At 41.8% G+C, this 13,703-nt stretch overlaps 1 protein-coding gene across 5 annotated transcripts; it reads left to right on the forward strand.

Annotated features, from left to right (window-relative positions):
• The first annotated feature begins 1,131 nt into the window (after positions 1 to 1,131).
• LOC133915351 (homeobox protein rough sheath 1-like) lies at positions 1,132 to 10,263 on the forward strand. 5 transcript variants are annotated; one of them, XM_062358484.1, is made up of 7 exons: positions 1,132 to 1,377; positions 1,487 to 1,587; positions 1,669 to 1,800; positions 1,884 to 2,009; positions 2,103 to 2,211; positions 9,445 to 9,689; positions 9,800 to 10,263. In XM_062358484.1, the coding sequence occupies exons 1-7, from the start codon at positions 1,293 to 1,295 to the stop codon at positions 10,004 to 10,006; spliced, it is 1,005 nt and encodes a 334-aa protein (XP_062214468.1). In that variant the 5' UTR covers positions 1,132 to 1,292; the 3' UTR covers positions 10,007 to 10,263. The 5 variants fall into 5 exon arrangements, with proteins under 5 accessions (XP_062214468.1, XP_062214470.1, XP_062214466.1 ...); XM_062358486.1 differs by having other exon boundaries at positions 1,674 to 1,800; XM_062358482.1 differs by having other exon boundaries at positions 1,487 to 1,800.
• Positions 10,264 to 13,703: the final 3,440 nt, after the last annotated feature.

A 13,703-nucleotide genomic window follows, 5' to 3' on the forward strand; every position in this document is an offset into this window, starting at 1 on the left:
ACAAATCATATAATGCTCGACTTCCTTATGAGAATTCAGATGAGATTTATGTTTTTGCAAATTTGGCTCCTGGGCATCCAATTTGTGACATTTGTTGGAGGACATCCTAAAAAGTTGGTTTTACTCATGGACACTATGGATGGGGACATTGCACGCATTAGAGAAAACACTTCTTTTCGTCGGGAGCGAGCGAGAATACTTTGAAAATAACTTCTGGTGTCCCTAGGCCTAACCTAACCCTTACCGTATTGACTAGACTCAGTAGCCTAATATGGTCCGACTAGATCACTTTGCGAGCGGTTCATTCCTAATGGGCATTGTTTTCAATTCATAACCACTCACCTCTCTACACTATAAATAATACTTCAATATATGCAGCGTACCCAACAAATTACCACAATGGCAAAGTGCCTATGCTTAAAACCAGTTTTTTTTATGTTCTTGGGCAAATATCACAAAGATCAGATGTCCAAGAGCCACATTTTTCAATAGTACCTTAAGGTTACAGGTTTCATGCTTTTTTCTATTAAGTATTTTAAGTAATGGATAGGAGCACGTAAAAATTAGCAGTCTAAGTGATAGAACCATAACTTAGACTATCAGTCTCCTACCGTTATTACTATTACTAATACTTATTTTCCTTTTTATCCTTTTTTTTGTTAGAACTTGATGGGTTTTATCTTTAGCTTCTTCCAATTTGTTTGGGACTAAAATACTTTTTTTTGGGTTGTTTTTGAGTATTTTAAGCAATACATGAATTCTTCAATGTATCGCCTCCACGGGTACATAACATGTGTACTGTCACTACCATTTATATAACTAGACGTGTAGAGCGAGTCAGGAGCTAGATGTAGAAGCAGCTGCCATCTGCCAAGGGGCATGGACTTGCTTGCAGTAGTAGCATGTTACTTTTCCAAGAATCTTTCCATCTCGGTGAAAAGGAGTAAAGCTAAAACATGGAAAGATTGACGGAGAGAGAAGACATGCCGGGAACACCGCAGCTGTAGCCTGTAACTTCCTTCTACAGTCCCGCTATGTGACGCCTGGCACTGCTTGTGGATGAAACAACTCACCGCTGTGGCTGCTCCTTCAGGCCGACGGCACCCGAAACCTCAAAAAATCCGTCCCACGCAAGAACTGAAGAACATGAAAAAGATACACGCATCTGCATGTGATACGTATGATGCATCTCCGCCTTAGTATGGATCTTTCCCTGGCAGGTAGCTGTGGTGTGTTGTAACAGCAGCAGCTACCAACAGCAACACACAGCTTCATCTTTACTCTGACTTGACATGAGAACAAAGCCCAGCCACCAACCACACGCGCATCATTCACCCCGAGCCTTTCCTCCTCTCTTCTCCCATCTTCCCATCCCCGGTATCTCCATCAAATGAGTTCATCTCCTTCCTCCCGTCCTTGCTAGCTAGGGTTTCTCGAGTCTTGGCCTCATCTCTTGATCCTCTTGTCTTCTCATCGGAACACACAGAAACCGTCATGGAGAGCTTCGTGAATCTTGGCGGAGGAGGCAGCAGTACCTCCAAGGCTTCCTTCTTGCAGCTTCCGTTGCCGGCTGTGGCGTCGGCACAGGTGATTCCTCCGCCGGATGGGCAGCAGCACAGCTCGCGGCTTGCTTTGCAACAGTTACTTGCTGACCCATCGTCGGCGCAGCATAGCCACCGAAAAGACGGAGCAGTGGTACAGGGAGAGTTCTCGCCGGCGGATGCCGAGACCATCAAGGCCAAGATCATGTCGCACCCCCAGTACTCGGCTCTCCTCGCCGCCTACTTGGACTGCCAAAAGGTTAGTACATGCACAGGACTAGTTTAATTAGGTCAGGAATATATATAATTATATATCATATATTCCATTATCTGTTGTCGCAGGTCGGGGCGCCGCCGGATGTGGCGGATAGGCTCTCGGATGTGGCGGCAAATCTGGAGGCGCAGCCCGGGCAAGGCCGGCGTCAGCACGAGCCGCCGCGTGCTGACCCGGAGCTCGACCTGTTCATGGTCCGCCGTATTTTGATCTATCGATTCGCTGCATGCGATACTTTTTTGTCCATGTTGCTCTCAAATATTAGATGCTCCTGCTTGTCATTGCAGGAGGCTTATTGCAACATGCTGGTGAAGTACCAGGAAGAGCTGGCGCGGCCGATCCAGGAAGCGGCGGAGTTCTTCAACAGCGTGGAGAGGCAGCTCGATTCGATCACTGGTATGTATGGTTCTTTTGAGAATGGTTGCTTACCACATCGGGAAATAGTGTCCGGTTTATGCGATGGAACTGAGCTTGCTTTCTTCCCATCTTCGGATTCACGCTGTTGCTACGGCCGTTAATTTTGTAGCTTTGTGTATTCGGGGAGGGGATAAGGTTTGCATGCATTAGCTCACTTGTTTGATAATCGAAGTATAATGATATATATGATAGCCAACTGGGTATAGAGTGTCACATAGACGGCTATATATAATGGATTAGTAGAAAACAAAAATTTAGTCAGGGTCCTGTATATCATGTGATACAAAGTTTAGCATCACGATGCCACAGTTAGCTCGAGGTTTCATGGCTCTCCACCTCTTGTTTATTAGCTTGAGCTCGTATTGTATAAGCAATATTTGAGACCTTTGTTACCATGGAATAATGTTGGAGCACAAGGCTTTGAACTTTTAAGGAGTTCTTCAGTTACATGATTACTAACATGCATAAGGACATATCACAGTTGCAAGGAAAAATTGTGTGCAAGTTACGTTATCTCTATCTCCAGTCTCTGTTTCTTGTTTAACATCCATATCTGATCTTTTCTTTCCTTGTGCTGTGTAGCTCTGTGTGTAGGGCTAATCAGAAAGAGATATTGGGGTAAATATCGTTATTCTTGTTTCAAATAATATTGTTCTTCTTGGTAGATATTAATTAATGTTAACAACAAGCCGAAACATATAGCTCGTTTACTGAGGATATATAGACTATAGTGGTTAAATTTAGATGCAACAGGTAGCTGTTGGAACGCAGGTGTGGCAGTGGATGAGCGGTGGAACTGTTGTCATCGTGTCTCCGCGAGTGTTTAACGGTCGCCAAATAAATAGCTTCACTGTTGAAGATGGATATGCACTGTTACTACACTGTGCGCTTTGTCCCTTGATCTAGTTGAGTGGGGTATCCGGGTAAGGCTCCAGCTATAACACACTTGTCATGGTTGCATGCGTCCTTTACCAGTTCACTTTGCCTATTCCTCTTCTGCCACCCACCATTATGCTGCCGGTCTCACCCCCTCTGCTCTGGATATGGCCAATGTAGTGCTGCTGTTCTTGATATGTCAGTAACGATCTCTCCTACTGAATGATAAATCAGAAAAGATCTAGTGCTGTCAGCAGACACTACTGTAGAGAGGTTCATTTGTGTCTCTTCTTTACTGTCAGTTCTTAAATTCTAGGCACGCAAAAAAAAACTACGTTAATAAGAACCAGCAGTGATCCGTCTCTACTCTTCATGCCCGATTTCGACACCACTCACAGAGCTCCTTGTTGTAGCCACCGTTCACCAGGCTCTACGTCAGTCGTGCTCGCCATCTCCAGAGCCAATACGCGCCTTTACTGTCTTCTCATTCCTCTCTCCACAATCTCCTCTCACCGTCTCCTCATCTCCTCTCACCGTCCTCAGGTAGCCACCTTGTATACATTCTCTGAGCCCACCGTCTCCCGAGCCAACGCGATGTCGCGTGCCTTCCCCATCTCCTCATCTCCTCTCTCTCTCCACGTCTCCACTGCACCCTCGAATGTTGTGTGAAGATGGTTATGACAATAGATAGATTTAAGGGAATGTCAAAAGGCACATTCGCTTCAAGCTAAGTTTGAGTATAAAAGATTATGGTTTTGTCATTCGTTTAGACTTATTATTGTCACTCTATTTTCTTGTATAATTGTTGGTCCACAATGCTAGCTAATAAGATGGAAAATACCTGGAACCAATTGATCTTCTTTTTATCAAGAATAGAACCTAATGACCCTGCCAAAGGATTTATTCTACATAAACTATGTGCAACACTACTGGCAGTGTAGAACATAAATTTAAAACAATAGACCAGATCACCTAGGGAGTGAGAAGCTTAAACCGAAGCTAGCTATTATGCATGTCCCTGGAACGTGAGTCTCATTATCTTTTATTAATTAAAACGTTGAGTATTTGTGATGAAACGTTCAAATAGTATTTTAATTAATCATCAAGATGATCATTTGCTTAATCACGATCATGATGTTTAATGGAATGCCATCCTGATAGTCTCAACACGTGTTTTATGTTCAAGATCAGAACACATGTCTTTCCAATATATATAGCATCACAATAAAACTTAATAAAGAGCAAGTAATTAAATTATATTACAAGTTCTCAAGCATTCAACCATTTACAATAATTTATATCAAAAGAAAGCTAGAAGTATAAAGAATATATCACCTCCTTATTAAAACTAGAACCTATACAGTGGAAGATTAACATGTATGAACCAACAAAAATTAGGTAAAGTCATATGTCCTTAGTCTCCACCTAAAAACCTCACCACACAAGTAGCTTGCACTACTCATTCCTACCACCTACTTCGGTGGACGTGAGGTATCCAAACACAAACTCCTCTCCTACCGGTAGAACTTGAAAGAGCAACGTGAGTACAAAGGTACTCGTAAGATTTAATCCATAATAAGTACATATAAATAACCCGACTACAAGGAGAATGCATTGAGGTATTAGTAAGGAATCGGCCACATGGTTAAGTAAATTTCATAAGTGAAATACAGCTTGATATACATAACCACAGATATCATTCTATCCCATAATCACCACAAGAACATATGTAACTGGAATCATAACAAGTGTATCTATAAATAGAACCATCTCAACCATAACCCAACATACCATACCACTCCATCCCATATTGCGTCATAGGGCCACAAGGAAAGCGTCCGCACATCGTATGATATTTAGCTCATTTGTCCATTATCCGAATATGTGGTTGTAAGAAAAGTGCTAAAGCCAACGACACCGACAGACTGTGTTTAAACGATGCAAGCAGTCTATGACATATGGGCTCCTCTCTCGACCTAGCCGTAGCATCACCCACATATCGCCTCATCCTCACATCTCATATAACCCACATAATTATCATTGTGTTGTAAATAATAAATAAGCTCTAAGCTTGTAAACAACGGTTGGACCATTGCTTAACTTCTACCGAGGATCTATGCATTGCTAAATATTTCGAATAACTCTTAAGTTATACATCAACGATGTTATCAAGGCTACAATGATATAGATCATCAACAACTCAAGGTAGAGATAATGCAATTCATCAACATAGGTTCTACCTATCAAAACTCGACAATGGACCCACTACTCATGCAAACATACATAAAGCGTAATATATCAAGTTATACAATATGAGATCTAAAGTAGTAGTTGAGTATACTTAGATGCTTACCTTGCTGCTCTTGTAGTAGCTTGATACTGCCCATATAGCACTCACAGAACTCAGGCAGCTCAACGGTGCCTTCACTCGTTTGGACCGTCGGTGTAACACTCTCTAAACGAATCAAGAATGCATTGCAAAAATAATCAAATGATAGAAAAATGTGCATATGATGCATGCTTGAAAATTAATAGAGCATTGTGTTTCGAAAATATTTGCAAAAGACCACCAAATGATTAGGGTTCCGAAGTTTGAAACTCCAGACAAGGTAACCTAAGTACATACAACATTGCATGGCTGGCGGTCAGACCGACATAGAGGTGGTGGTCAGACCGTCGGCATGCAGAAGGTTTTAGAGCCTAGTGGTTGATCAGCCCTAGTAGCGGTCTGACCGTGAGACCCTGTCGGCACCACTTTGTGAGGCTACCGGCGAAGGCTCCGGTGAAACCTTCGACCATGAAGGGTACCAAAATGCTCTATAAGACCAGTGAAGTGTTTCTAAAGTAATTTGGATAACATTCACTGAGCTAAACTCAAAATACCCTATGGATAAGCCCTAGGTTAGGGTTAAGCTTGGGTCTAAACGACATGGGAATCGATTAGAGTTCGGAAACAATGGGAAAATGGTAGAGGACGTCTCACCTTACCGTAGGGACACTACAACAGAAACATACTTCACTACCGGCTCCAAAACTACCTTCGCTGCCGGCTTTGGAGCCGGTAGTGGACAACAGGCAGTGATAGTCAGAGGACTATCACTGTCGGTTGCCAAGCTGGCAGTGTTGCCCATTCTAGAAAACAAAAAAAATAAATAAAATGAGCCTGCTTAGGAGCCAGATCAGCTGCTGCTATCGTTGTCGCTCGATACGGTGCTCCTTCCGCCACGGTCACAATCAATCTCACAAACAATCTCATAAACAATCACAAACAATCGTCTCAGCAACCGTCCAAGTGGTCGTGAGGTGCACGTGGAGTAGCACGACGGCGTCGCTTGGGTGGAGGTAGTTCTACACGGCCCACTTGACGGCGAAGGCGGACTCATCAGAGAGGTCAGCGGCGATGGAAATGCAATGGTGCGAGGAGGCTGGGTTGGTCCCCGTGAGCGAGGAGAGGAAGAACGCAGGGAGGAGGGATGGATCGTGTCCACCTGTGCCGCCGTTGAGAGCCGCACCGGTGCCAGGGCCTAGGGAAGAAGGAGGCCATGTGGAACAAGTGGAGAGTAGGAGAGCCACGCAGGGGCCAGGGCTGGTGGAGCAGCGCCATCCTTGCCCGCCACCACCAGCGCTGCGCCCACCACGCCCCCAACCCCAGCCGACGCCTCCTCATGTCCAGATCTAGAGCGAGTCCATGAGGAGGAAGCCGATGCAGAGGAGTGAGATGGTGGGGAGGATAAGGGGGGGAGAGAGAGCTGAATGTGGGTGGATAAGGAGCCAGCCGAACGTGAAAGATAAGAGAGAGAGCCGAACGTGAGTTTCTACGATCAAAAGTCCATTGGAATGAAATTTTGGGTCCGATCGCACCTTCACTACCAATTGGTACTATAAACCGGCAGTGAAGGGCATCACTAACAGCTCAAGTTATTAGCCGGCAATGTTTCCCTTTGTCATTGTTAGTTCGTAAGGCGTATTGGTTGATTTTTCTCGCGAGGCATATGGAGTGATAGTAAAGCACCATCACTGTTGGCTCATTAGAAACCATCAGTGATGAGCCGACATATATGATCGTTTCTGTAGTAGTGGGAAGCTTTCTATTCGAGGGGTTCACTCTGGGGAAGATCCGATTTGGAGATCGGGCTCTGAGGTGGTGTAGGGGCTTGAGGTTGATGAACTCGTGTGGAAACTTCACCGACGACAAGGGTGAAGGGGATGAGCTTGAGGAAGCCTTCGGGGAGCTCGAGAAAGTTCCCTCCGTCAATCTCCGGTCCTCGTGGAGGTCGAGGTGATCTCTCCCTCTCTCTTGGTGTGGGTGAAGGAGTGAGTGAGAGTGAGAGTGTGAAGTGAGTGTGAGAGAGTTGGCCGATTTCTTTAAGTGGAGCCTCTGCGCTATGACGGTCAGAGCATGGGAGGGGTCGGTCAGATCGCGGGAAGCCCATGTGACAAATCTATGTGGCTGCCCTCTAGTGGTCAGACCACTGAAAATCCTAGTTAGACCGCTAGAAGGGTCTTTTGTTTAAATTTCCTAATTTCCCCCTGTTTCTATTCTTCTTCATGTCCAAGGCATTTAGAGTTTTCCTAAAAGGCTCTAAACTGACTTCAAGTACTTTTGAAACATGTTTAAACTTAAATGATTAAACAAATTTGCACAAACATAATGCTATGATGATTATGAATGCTTAATCACGTGATTAGCGTTTTGGGATGTGATAGCGTTTCACTGGCTACTTATGGAATTGTTCACTACGGAACATTGATACGTGAATTGGTGATTAGTAGCCTGTAAATTTGTATCTTGTAATTTCTTCTCTTCTTTAGCAAGTGTATAATATGAACAATATATCCATATTTTTCACATTATTTAAGATTTTGATACCATTTTCTTGTGAAATATTTTTGGTTGGGCATGAGTTTAATTATTTATGTAGATTCTCAAATTTGAAGCAAGCTCATGCGCTTCTAGTACTCCCTCTGTTTTGACATACAGTTATTAGAATTCGAGAAAGTTAAACTTTATAAATTCTAATCAATAATTAGTCAAATTATATACATATTTAGTGTACAAAAGATGTATCAATAAATTCATATTTCACATATCTTTTAATAAGATATTAGTTTTGTAGCAATTGATAATATATTGTAAGAAAAATTAATGATTAAAATATATTTTGGAAAACTTTATCAAATCTTAATACACCCTATAAAAAGAAATGGCGGGAGTATAAGACTAGATTGCCGTATAGAGAAATGTAGAAAGACAAATCATTGAAGAATAATTATTTTTATGTTTTTACTATTTTCTCTATTTTTGTTTTCCATTTCTATTGTAAATGTTACTAGCTTTTCTCTTAAGTTGCTCTAAGATGGCAGTTGCGCTTTAAATGATTTTAACAGTTTTCGCTTTGCGCGCATTCTAAATTACAATTATCATGCACCTAGATTTTTTCTTGTGGAATCATGCACCTAGATGTCACAGCTGTTGAAGATGTTTCAACAGAATGCGTGTATGGATTTATTTTTGTACTGTAGTATAATGTTCTTCTCCATTTGAAATCCTCATTTCCATCCAACTTTGTAACTCCAGAGAGTTAATACCGTATTACTACATGAGGTCGATGTTGGCTGTCTCTATGTGGTAAAAGAGAATGATCCCTCTGTTTGCGGCTTGCAAGGCTACTAAATATGCTATTTGATTTGAAATATTATAAAAGAGATAAACTCCGTGTACATAGCCTTACATTTGGACGTTTCTTTAATGTTATTTTCCCTTTAAATTAAAGGAGTTCCCAGTTCAAAGTTAAAGTAATGATGTTAGAGCGTCTCGAATAATACATATCAGGTAGCTATAAGATTGTCTATATTAGATTTTTATCTATATGGAAGGGAGAGTAATAAAGAGAGATAAAATTTAGATTACTCATCAGTATATAATCTACTCATTTAATCTATTGATCTTGCATTCTATTGCAGTAGATCTATATTGATTTATAGACAGTGTTATATTTAAATAATTAGAGAGGTTATTTATAACATTATCTATTAGTGCTATATACGACTTTTATAGATAGCAGCTATCTAAGTAATATTAGAGATGCTCTTCGACCGATATAACCGCAACAAACCTAGTATTTTTTTCGTGCAGTGGCCCTAGGCTCTAATCTACTGTTACGTGGTATCGTCTCACCTATCTAAGCAGACAGAATTAATTGAGAAACAAGTTTTACATCTCTGCGTAATTCCGTAGTACAATCTTACCAAAACTTTGTCATAACTGGTCTAATCTGTAAGACAAAAGTGTGACCATTTTTAACTAACCTTTCCTTTGCTAATAATCTTTACCAGCAGACAGTAACCGTGAAGGCGCCGGATCGTCTGAGGATGACCAAGACACGAGCTGCCCCGAGGAGGTCGATCCCTGCGACGAGGACAAGGAGCTCAAGCACCAGCTTCTGAGGAAGTACGGCAGTTACTTGGGCGGCCTCCGGCAGGAGTTCTCCAAGAGGAAGAAGAAAGGGAAGCTCCCCAAGGAGGCCAGGCAGAAGCTACTGCACTGGTGGGAGCTGCACTACAAGTGGCCCTACCCTTCTGTATGACCCTATGCATTCCAATCTCATAGTTACATATTTGTATGACTGTCGGTACGCGATGGAAGCTGTGTTGCGAGTTGATTAATATTCGGGACGCTGCGCGTGTACAGGAGACGGAGAAGATCGCGTTGGCAGAGACGACAGGACTGGACCTGAAGCAGATCAACAACTGGTTCATCAACCAGCGGAAGCGGCATTGGAAGCCAACATCGGAGGGCATGCAGCCGTTCGCGATGATCGACGGCGGGTTCCACGTCCCGCCGGGCGCCGCGGCGCTGTCCTTCACGGCGGACGGCATGTACCGCCTGGGGTCGTGAGGGGGAATGTCTAGCTTGCATGCATGTGTCCGGATCGGACGTCCAGCAAATTTGCCGGTGGTGTGTGGTTTCTGTGGACGGAGTGGCAGCGGCACGGTAAAAGCCGTTGCACTGTTGATGGACACCATTGTTCTTCGGTAAATATACAGTTTCGGTTTGGTACATATTGCTCGATCTGGAGTAAATCTGACAAGCAGGCACCATGTTTTATCCTTTATTTTTTGAAGACTAAAGTTGGTACAGTACGTATGTTCTCAGCTCGTATGTTGGTAATTGATTGTAGTACGTTTCAGAAGTGCTGAGACGCGGTCAGAAACTGTTGCCCGGATCAGATCCAGATCGATTTCTTTTCAACAGGTACGCAATTCGAGGTTTACAAACACACCTGTCGTTACCCATCAGTGTGGCTGCCCTGCACGACCCACGCACTGTCCGTGTGCAACCAATGCACAGCAAGCACAGAGTTAAACCGCCCGTATGACGGCCGTACACCTGGTGAGGAAATGCCGCACAGTGCGGCGGAACAGACCGGGTCGCACTCGCACACTCGCATCATCATGACTTCATGAGATCAACAACCCCGTCCGCCGTCCCCAGTCCCCAGGGCTGTTGTGCCGCCACGATTAACGAACTCGATCGGCAGCAAAGTAATGAGCAGCCTGGTCGCCACAGCTGGCAACAATGTAGGAGCTGCAGCATTAACTCCCCCGGCGATGGGTTCACGAGTGAAGGAACGTAGGTGCTGCTGCTCGTCCATTTTTTAGCTCCAGCTCCGCGGTAATGCGGATGACCTGTAGCTATTGTCCTCTCTCACAGTGATGGATGCAGAATTTAACGATTACGTACTCAGTAGATATGGCACGAAGATTATGTACTCGTGATGCTTACTGTTGTGATATAAAAATGTGATTTTTTTTTTCAGTTAATAGATCGAGTGGAGGATGAATATTAGCTTTGACTCATATTTTACTAGGTGGTCTGATGTATTAAAACAGCAAGCTATATATATATATAGTATAGCTGCTATATACTTATTTTTTTTAAAAAAAGTTAGGTATTCAGTTGAATACCTTGCACCAACGTGGATCCGTTCACGCCCTCTCATGATATCTATTCATCCACTTAGTATCTTATATATTTATAGTTTTTTATCTATCAATTTAACATGAATTTTAATATAAATAAAGATCTCCATACTTGAGGACTAGCGAAAATTTTCCCTTCCGTGAAATGTCAGCCATGTCGAGGTTAAAACTGGCCCTCGATTGTCCGGCCCGGCGTTGGTTTGTAACGAGCTTTTTTTATTTTTATATTTTTTTAATTAAAAATTTAAATAAATAGATTTTTCGTAGAAAAAATTACTAAACTAAACGCCTACCACCCTCTTATAAGGCGGTTAGGCACTTACCACCTCGTGAGAGGGCGGTAAGCAGTCCCACGTACTCTTACCGCCCTTTCATTACTCCAAAATTCAATTTACTTCATATCTTCTCTATTCAAAACAATGATATTTTGTTGCTCCAAACCTCCTAAAACTTTTTGTACGTGTTACATAATCCATGTGCAACCCATTTTAATTAAATTCACCCAAAAATTATGTGTAGAATTTAAACTAAAATTATCCAAAAAAGGCTACTTTTATAACTTCTAGCAATTGTTAGGGCCTCAAATAAATTTCTAAAAATCTGGTAAAATTCACTAATATTTTTCTTATGTGATGTGATAATTTATAAAATTATTTTCAGCCCTATATTATATGGTAAAAAAGTGGATTCCTTTGTAATGCACCATTTATTTGTATTTTTATAATTTCATGTGATATTCTTCTTTTAACTTAATTTGAATTCAAACATATATAAACCTAGTGCTAAAAATAATTTTAGAAATTATCACATCACATAAGAAGAATATTAGTGAATTTTACCAGTTTTTTAGAAATTTATTTGAGGCTCTAACAATTGCTAGAAGTTATAAAAATAGCCTTTTTTGGAGAATTTTAGTTTAAATTTTACATAGGATTTTTGGGTGAATTCAACTAAAATGGGTTGCACATGAATTATGAAACACGTACAAAAAGTTTTGGATTTTTGAAGCAACAGAACATCACTGTTTTGAATAGAGAAGGTACAATGCGAAATTGAACTTCGAAGTAGTGATCACCGAGATTTACTGTTCATATATACCGCCCGCGGTAAGAGTCTGGGACTGCTCAGCGCGCGGTAGGTATAATCGCTCTTAAGAGGATGATAGGCGTTTAGTTTTATAATTTTTTTTATGAGAAATCTATTTATTTAAATTTTTAATAAAAAAATATAAAAAAAAACTCGGTTTGTGACCAGGTGTAGTGGAGTACGGTGGTAAGAGAAAGGCCCATATGCTGCTGTCTCGCGGCAGCGGCCCCCCAGAAGTGTATCTGGTTTGGTGGGGAACAGAAGCCCGTAGCACGAAGGGCATCAACGCGCGGCCCGGGTGGCGTCAGGCGGGTAACCCAACCCAGCCTCGTGGCGTGGGTTGCCAGACTCGCGAACGAGCGGCCCCGGATGATTGCGTTGGAGGATGGGATTTGAGTGGGGAACAGCCCACCTGCTGTGCACAACGCAGGTGCCATCCGCACGCGGCCCACGCGAAGGGGTGGTATGGACTATGAAGCCGGCCTGCTAGGAGATCGTTAGCACAACACGGATAGGGAATTTTTTTCAATATTTATAAAAGTACCTGCTCATTTTAAAATGTTGTATATATAAACTATTATCCCCCGTTGGAAGATGATAACATCGCTATGGATTGGAAAATAATAATGAGTTATAATTTTAACGGGCGACACATTTTAAAAAATAAAGATATCACCCTTCTAACAGACGATAACTAAATAATAATAATATTGTATTTTATTACTTTCAAAATTTAAAACACTATTAAAATAGTCATGATTGTTTTGAAAAAAATATGTTACAGAGGATGCTATAATCTATCTCTCAAAAAGAATTTCAACTCAAATCAATAACTTTACGATGAGAAAAAAACAAATTTTATTGTACACAGACAGTAGATCCTTAGTATCCTCTTTAACATACATTTTTTTAAATGTTTTATGACTATTGCGATAGTATTTTGAATTGAGAGTAATAGAACATAATTTTTATTTTATTTTTCAAAGGTGCCACTCGTTATATATATGACACCGTGTTGTCGCCGAACCAACGGACAATGGTAATCTAAATATGTAATAGTTTAAAGTGGGTATATACTTTTGTAAATATTGAAATATAAAAATATAAAAATAAAAAAGATTCCACGGAATGGTGCTGAACTGACGCAATGATCCACGCACGAGGGCCCAGCGAAGAGGATGCTAAGGAATTTTTTATTTTAGTTTTTTTTAAACTAATATTTTAAAAACAGCACATGTAAACCTAAATTTTTAGGAACTAGTCTATTTTATCACGCTAAAGTATATGATGTGACTCATTAACGTGTCACGTCAATGCATATGAAGTGACTAGGATGGTCACGCTAGCGTCTACCCGACACCTTGACATGTGGCTCGATATGGTAGCGCTGAGTCGCTCCAAAGAGGTTAGCGTGACTGCATGTCACACTAACATCTTTGACATGACTCAAGGGCATATAGGGAGTCACGTCGGCCATTCTCTCCCGCACCTTTCTTCCTCCTCCTATTATAGCCCAACCAGAGGTG

The sequence above is a fragment of the Phragmites australis genome, chromosome 4 (genome assembly GCF_958298935.1).
Source record: "Phragmites australis chromosome 4, lpPhrAust1.1, whole genome shotgun sequence".
Lineage (NCBI taxonomy): Eukaryota > Viridiplantae > Streptophyta > Magnoliopsida > Poales > Poaceae > Phragmites > Phragmites australis.

Coding starts and splice junctions, on each gene's coding strand:
- LOC133915351 (XM_062358482.1), top strand. CDS start 1,293: ATGAGAACAAAGCCCAGCCACCAACCACACGCGCATCATTCACCCCGA. Junction 1,378..1,486: donor CTCCCATCTTCCCATCCCCG/GTATCTCCATCA, acceptor CGGAACACACAG/AAACCGTCATGGAGAGCTTC. Junction 1,801..1,883: donor CCTACTTGGACTGCCAAAAG/GTTAGTACATGC, acceptor CTGTTGTCGCAG/GTCGGGGCGCCGCCGGATGT.